Source organism: Chrysochloris asiatica, unplaced genomic scaffold, assembly GCF_000296735.1.
Source record: "Chrysochloris asiatica unplaced genomic scaffold, ChrAsi1.0 scaffold00032, whole genome shotgun sequence".
NCBI lineage: Eukaryota > Metazoa > Chordata > Mammalia > Afrosoricida > Chrysochloridae > Chrysochloris > Chrysochloris asiatica.
In genome coordinates this window covers 17,883,740-17,891,883 of record NW_006408550.1, presented here as the reverse complement: position 1 = coordinate 17,891,883, position 8,144 = coordinate 17,883,740, and the positions used below count along the sequence as shown (strand labels likewise).

Below are 8,144 nucleotides of genomic sequence, written 5' to 3'. Positions count from 1 at the left end.
TGGGCAAATTATTGAATGATGCAGAAAGCATCAAAAGAAGATGGAAAGAATGCACTGAATCCTGTACCAAAGGAAATGGTTAATGTTCAACTGTTTCAAGAGGTAGCATATGATCAAGAAGAGCCAATGATACTGAAAGAAGAAGTCCAAGGTGTGTTGAAGGAATTGGCAAAGAACAAGGCACCAGGAACTGAAGGAATGAAAATTGAAATCTTTCAATAAAGTAAGGTGGCAAAGGAGGCACCTACTCATCTCTGCCAAGAAATTTGGAAGACAACTATCTGTCCGACTAACTGGAAGAGATCCATATCTGTGCCCATTTTAAAGAGAGGTGACCCAACGGAATACGGAAATCATTGGACAATATCTTTGATATCTCATGTGAGTAAAGTTTTACTAAAGGTAATACAGAAATGGATGCAAGCATACATTGACAGAGAACTTCCAGAGGTTCAAGCTGGATTCAGAAGAGGACATGGAATGCGGGTTATCATTGCTAATGTATGATGGATCTTGGCTGAAAGCAGAGACTATCAGAAAGATGTTTACCTGTGCTTTATTGACTATGCAAAGGCTTTTGATTGTGTGGATCATGACAAACTGTGGACAACATTGCGAAGTATGAGTATTCCAGAACACTTAATTGTGCTCATGAGGAATCGGTACATGGACCAAGAGAGGCAGTTGTTCGAACAGAATATGGGAACAGTGAATGGTTTAAAATTATGAAAGGTGTGTGTATTCTTTCACCATACTTATTCTACCTGTATGCTGAGCAAATAATCTGAGAAGCTGGTTATATGAAGAAAAATGTGGCATCAGGATTGGAGGAAGTTTAATTAACAATCTACGATACGCAGATGATATGACCTTGTTTGCTGAGAGTGAAGAGGACTTAAAATATTTGCAGATGAAAATCAAAGAGCACAGGCTTCAGTATGGATTGCATCTCAATGTAAAGTATACAAAAATCCTCACCACTGGACCAATAAACAACATTCTTATCAACAGAGAAAAGATTGAAGTTGTCAAGGACTTCATTCTTCTTGGATCAACTATCAACATTCATGGAAGCAGCAGTCAAGAAATCAAACAACATATTGCATTAGGCAAATCTGCTGCACAAGGCCTTTTTAAAGTGTTGAAGAACAAAGATGTCAGAGCTTGAGGACTAAGGTGTGCCTGACCCAAGCCATGGTATTATCAATAACCTCATATGCATGCGAAAACTGGACAGTGAATAAGGAAGACCGTAGAAAGATAGATGCTTTTGAGTTATGGTGTTGGAGGAGAATATTGAAAGTGCCATGGGCTGTCAAAAGAGCAAACAGATCTGTGTTAGAGGAAGTGCAGCCAGAATGCTTCTTGGAGGCGTGGATGGCCAAACTTCATCACTCAAACTTTGGACATATTGTCAGGAGGGACCAGTCACTGGAGAAGGATATCATGTTTGGTAAGGTGGAGGGTCAGATGGACTCAAGTGTGGCGACAATTGTGAGGTTGGTCCAGGAGCAGGCAGTATTTCGTTCTGTTGTGCCTAGGGTTGCTATGAGTCAGTACCAACTTGATGGCACCTAACAACAAGTTCCTGGAGAAGAACATCATGCTAAGTACAGTGGTGCTGGTGGTGGTGGTGGTGGTGGTCGTTATGTGCTGTGGAGTCAGTTCCAACTCATAGCAACCCTGTACAGGGTTTCTGAGGCTGTAAATCTTTACGGTAGTAGAAAGCCTCATGTTTGTCCCGTGGAACAGCTGGTAGTTTCGAACTGTTGACCTTGAGGTTAGCAGCCCAATTCATAACCACAACACTACCAGAGCTCCTTTGATAAAGTGGAGAGTCATTGAAAAAAAGTAAGACCCCAGCTAGGTGAATTGATACATGGCAGCAGCAATGGACTCAAATGTAAAAAATTTTTTTGTGTGTGGGGCAGGACTAGGCAGTGTTTCATTCTGTCATGCATATGAATCAGAACCAACTTGACAGTGCCTAATAACAAATACCAAAAACCTTTTCAAACAGTATACTTAATGGAGAAATTGAGATGTGTTCACTTTAAGATTAAGCATAATACAAGAATATTTACTATCATAGCTTATATTTATATAGCATTGGAGGTTTGGACCCACATTAATAAAGGCGAAAAAAAGAGAAAGATGTATGAGGACTATAAGTTAAGGCATTAAACATAGCTTTATTTGAAGATGAAATAATCATTTAGAAAAAACAAAGGTATCAGTGGTCCAATTATGGAACAATGTTGCCAAATACTGTGTAAACTTTTAAAAAAAAGTCTCTCTGTTCTAGAAAAAACTACTATGCTACATATTTAAATGTATATATGCATGTTTAAATTATATATATATATCAACACTCGTGAATGCAGCAGTCAAGAAATTACATGACACATTGCATTGCGTGAATCTGCTGCACAAGAACTCTTTTCAAGTATCAAAAAGAAAGATGTCAGTTTGAGGACTAAAATGCCTTATCCAAGCCATGGTATTTTCAATAACCTCATATGCATGTCAGAGTGAGAAAATGAATAAGGAACGCTGTAGAAGAATTGATCCATTTGACTTATGGTGTTGGAGAAGAATATAGTAAATACTAGAAGAACAAACCAATCTGGACTGGATGAAGTAGAGACAGAATGCTCCTTAGAAGACAGGATGGCCAAACTTGGTTTCTCATACTTCAATCCCTGGAGAAAGATGTCATGCTTGGTAAAGTGGAGAGTGAGTGAGAAAGAGAAAGACCAACAATATGAATCAGCATAGTGGTACCAGCAATAAGCTGAAATGTACCAAAGATTGTGCGATTGGTGCAAGACAGGGCAATGTTTCGTTCTGTTGTGTCAAAGGTTGTTATGACTCGGTATGGACACGATGGCACCTAACGCCAACAACATATATTTATACTTTACGATATCAAGAAATACTAACATCTAAAAATTAGCATTGTTTTTGTTAACTGCTGTTGAGTCGGTTCCGACTCATAGCGAATCTGTATGGGGTTTCCAAGGAGGGGCTGGTGAGCTGGAACCAGCAACCTTGCAGTTCAAACTGACCTTACAATCAAATACTTATCCTACAGTGCCACACCAGGACTTCATTAGCATTAAGTAAGAATATGTTAACACCTCTGGAGGAAAAGATAATCAACTCTAACACGGGACAAAAAATAATCAGCAAATATTAGTAAGTAATTCTTCAAATATTAAAATATGAACTCAGTATAATTACATTTTGAATTTCCAGCTGGATTTAGAAAATATATTTATGAGGAAATAAATGTCTGTTGTTATTGGATGCTATCGAGTTGGCCCTAACTCACAGTAACACTGTAGGTTTCCAAAGCTGTAAATATTTATGGGAGTAGAAAGCCTCCTCTTCTTGCTCTCAAAAATAAATGTCTGCAACATCATTAATTTAACCTTGAAAATAAAATATAAAGATAGGGAAGTTCTACTATCAGGTTTTAACATGTACCTACACTGTCACAACAATAAAAACAAATGAGCCAACTGAAACAGAACAGAGGACTCAGAGGCAGCCCTGTGTATATATAGGAATTTATGCAATAAAAGTGACAAGTGATTTGTGGGAAATGATTGGAATTTTGAAAGCCAGTGATGTTGGGAGAATTGGTTCAATATATGGGAACAAAAACAGCTGGATCAGAGGTGAACTCCAGTGCGGCACTCTGTAATACCTGCAGCTCCTACTGTGCTGATTTGGTTTATAATTAATAATATTTAAATGGGCCATTTTAATTTTTCCACTGTGGAAGATTTTAAAGAACTTAAAATGTAGCTTACATATGTTAAATGCTGAAAGGAAAAAAAAAAAAAAATGTAGCTCAGTCGCTTTTAAATTCCTTGAAATTATGAGACCCCTGCTAACCATAAGGTTGGTAGTTCAAACCCAACCTACCATTCTATGCAAACCCTATACAGGTTGCTGTGAGCCAGTACTGACTCAACAGCAAGTCCCAACAAAACAACAAAGCTAAAAAGTATATCTCCAAATTAAAACATTCCTTTAAGTTTATCAGACATGTCATTAGACGCTATTTTCAACTGAGTTAACCTGAGTTACCTTTTATAACTAAACGTTTTGGGGATATTAATCAGATCTTCCTGGAAAACTTTCTTATCCTCCTTTATGTCATAGCTTACTATATTAAGCACACTCGATAGCTTTATTTTTCACTCAGCAAATGTTCCATATTGACTGGTGTAATGAAAGAGGCATTATCTTTTCTAAGGAGGGAGCAAAAGGCATAAGTTCAAAATTAAATTTTCATTTGTTGCATTGACTATATATTTCTGGAATAAATGGAAAGTCAAGAAAAACAGAGTACAGCTGAGAAGCAGCTCTGTAATGAGTCAAAGGATTGAACTAAAATGATGAGTCGAGAAAAAAAAAAAAGATGTAGCCTCTGTGATCCCATGTGAATTACATGCTTTCTGGTTCATTTTGGAACCTGGGCCTCTTAAATGAAAATCTCCGATTGCAGCCATAAAAAGATGCAATCTTTGTTCAATGGGAATTGCTAACCATAAAGGTCAGAGAAAGGCAGCCCAACTCACTTTACTCAGCTCCAGTACATTTTGTGAAATACCAGTGTTGACTGGGTCTTTACCTTGACAGTGAAGCGCTTTTTCTTTGGTGGACTCCAGACGGTGCCAGTTGAATGAATGAATGCACGCAAAGGGGACAAGGACGTCACCAACACATATGCCTTAAGAATCACAGTTAGATCTTCAGCTCTAAAGATGGTCTCATGGGCAGCAAGAACTGTTGTTTGGTTCCTATGAAGGAAGACAAATGATGGGTCCACATTTGTGACAGAATGTGCAATCTGTGTGTAATCCTTAGGGGGTGTCAGTGGTTAACATTTGACTATTAAATAAAAGGCTGACACCTTGAACCCACCGGAAAGTGCCTGGTTTTCTACTTCTGAAAGGTCAGTTTTGAGAACCCTATGGAGCACAGTTCTACTCTGATACACATGGGGTTGCCATGAGTTGAAATTGACTTGATGGCAACTAATAACAATGATATGTAACTTGTGAATTGCCTGAAAGCTTTGGAGATCCTTTCTCGCCTTTACTGGCCCCCAGTCTTCAATGTGTGGGTTTCCTTGACCAAATTCACTGTATCAACACCTGGTCGTGGACTGGTACTGAGAGAAGGAATCAATTTGGTAAGCATTGTCCACTTTGGTAGATTTCATCAAACAAGTTATTTTTTTAAAGGAAAATAGTATTTAAACAGTGGTTAAATATTTTATTTTTTTAATTTCCACTGGTCATGACCACACATTTATAGCACCATCACAACAAAAGTGATAATCAATTGAAGTCTGGGGAGCAGTGAAACACCTTCTGAAATTTCCTCTTCTGCTTTTGCTTGCACTTGCTCTAGTTATATCTCACCATGAAAATATAGCCAATTTCTTAAAGTGTACAGGTCACACCAAGAATATACCAAAATACTTCCCCCACTATAGCTTGGTCTTAACTTACAATGTATTCAAGTTAAAATGAATCACAATTATGCCACATGATTTTAAAAATTTTGTACGTTTTATCATCAGGAGGCTGTACTGTAGATAAGTGTTGTTGAGCATAATTTGCTGATGTTATCCTTCTCAGATGTTGACCTGCAGATGTTCAAAATCGATTTATAAAGATACTGATAATAAAAGGATATAATAGCGAAAACTAAAACAAACAGACAAAAAAGGATATTTGAGTTATCAGAACCAACTTACAAGTTAAGTCATTGGACTGGAACCCTGTTGGAAGTCTGAAATTGCCTGTAGTGTAATTCCACCTGCCATCCCAGATAATTGAGAGTCAATGTAAGGGATGCAATATTAAAGGAACACTTCAGTGTAAAAAGGAAAAATAACACTAATTTAATATTTTGTGGTGAGACAAATCTACTTACATCACAAATGATACCAAAAAGTTTTAACAATTTGCTTTTTTGCAGAATGCTTCCATACTTTAAATACCTAAATTCCAGGTAGAAAGAGATAATGCTATCTTTATGTTCGAAGTCCAGATAAGATTAAAGCGCCAATGATGTTCCAATACCTACTACTACTAGCTACTGAAATACTACTAAATAATTATAAAATGAGGCAAGATAAATTCATTTGTGTCTTAGATGAGAGAATCAAACTGTTTTCATTTTTCACTTTAGCTTAATGGATAATCTAAAATTCTTACCCTGGAGTAACTTGGAAATGTTTGTACCCTACAGATGAGTGGCTTTTTTAGATACTGAAGTTTATAAAAAATAATTTAATAGCTAGAAAAAAAATACTCAGCCATACTCAGACAAATGCAATGCCATTTGGACATAAAATAGAAGTTATATTTTTATAGATTCACAGGGTCAAGATTTTAAATTCCGTTTCCACGAATATAACTTACTAAAGCGGAGTCCTATTCACCTATACGTTTATTCTATGGAAGGAGAGGTTTGAATTAGTCTATGAGAAAATCGGTAATGGCATTCTTTATTACGGGGGATTGCTGAACATTTCTGTAACAGAACCTAATAATTCAAATGTATAAAACTCCCTAAATCTGTCCTGAGCTTTTCTTTTGTTAGCTGTCTCCTAAGATGCATACTGGATATAACACGTCAAAATAATAAGCTTACAGTTGTTCGTGTCTCCAAACCCATGATTTCCACATAGGTGGCTTCACTGTTTGTAAAAGGTGATGTGAAGTGCTCGGTTTTACTTCTGTATGCTGATCCACACACACAGAGGGGCTGACAGGAAGTCGTAATTCTGAAAGGAATTTAAAAAGCAGAAGAGAATCATTCTATTTCTTCCTTTAGGAATTTCTTCCTAAATAGAATATGTAATGTTAATTCACAGAGTCCACAGAAATACACAGTACATTTCCTTTTCATTCTGAATCGGAGTTGAAGCCAGTAAATAGGAATGTATATTTTAAAAAGTGTTTGTGTTGTATGGAGTGCCTGAGTAACACAAAGGTTGGTTGGTTGGAGGTTCCATCCACCCAGAGACAACTTCGAAGAAAGTCCTGATGATCGGCTTTCAGATGTACACAGTTATAAAAACCCTTTGGAGCACAGTTCTACTCTAAAACACAAAGGGTTGCTCTGAGTTAGAATTGACTCAACAGTTACTGGTTTGGTTTCTTGCATAGTATACCCTCTTATCACACTAGGAAAGACTAGGAAAGCAACTGGAATAACTGATTTCACATTTTCTCATGCACAAGGGGAGTTAGACATGCTGTCTCCAACTCTCTAGCACCAAGCTACCCTGTTCTCATCAGAGCTGAGAGATACACTCCGGTGGCAACAAGAGAAGCCTTTTCCTTGTGTTGAGAATATACCAGAAAACTTGAGTTGATTTCTTGTATATATAGTGCTATCTTTGATGTGTTTGTAATACTGCATAACCTTGGAAACCTCAAAAACAATGTTTGCAGAATGTGCCCTTTGGAGGTGTAAATTATTATATATGTCTGAGCGTTTTTTTCTTTAGTTTTTTGAAAAAAAGCTAAAGTGAATTGGCTACCCAAAATGGCTGGGAAGGGAGGCTTCAAAAGCAAGAAGTAACTGGCTTACAAGCTTTCAAGAGGGAATCTAGATCCAGAGGGCAGGGAGGAAGGTAGAATCTCCACTGAGTAGTATCCAATCTGTCTAGGTTGGGCTGATGAAAGGAAATGTGGATGGGTCTCTTGTGATACAATAGTGAATAATTGCTATCAGGACTGATTGTGAGGGTTGGAAATGTAAAGGTAGACATTTTGTAGCAAGGAGGGGAGTGATTAACTTTGCAGTCTAGAAGTGGAGGTTCGTGGGGCCATCAAGGGAGAAGAGTGGAGAGCAGGACCCTACCCAGAGAAGCAGTAATGCCAGAGATGGAGGCAGAGACGATGATGTGGAGAGATTGAGCAGCTGGGGACTTTAGACCCAGAGAGGGAGAGGGGCTGTGTGCTGGCGACCAGGGGGGCAGGCTTGCAAGGTATACCCTGTGGTTGGTTGATGATGCATGGAGTAGATTGTAACCATGGCAATGAATCAATATACAATCGAATGAATGTAAAACTAACGTTCTCCCATGTAAACTATCACATAATTCA

General features: G+C 37.8%; 1 protein-coding gene across 1 annotated transcript in view; it reads right to left on the bottom strand.

The window, feature by feature from the left end:
- CPED1 (cadherin-like and PC-esterase domain containing 1) overlaps nt 1–8,144 on the bottom strand; it is a 429,690-nt gene that overhangs the window by 248,539 nt on the left and 173,007 nt on the right. Inside the window, exons 5-6 of the mRNA XM_006859362.1 lie at nt 6,682–6,814; nt 4,646–4,814 (exon numbers count right to left, since the gene is read on the bottom strand). Of these exons, the coding sequence (XP_006859424.1) occupies nt 4,646–4,814; nt 6,682–6,814 (302 nt within the window). The remainder of the gene's footprint in view (nt 1–4,645; nt 4,815–6,681; nt 6,815–8,144) is intronic.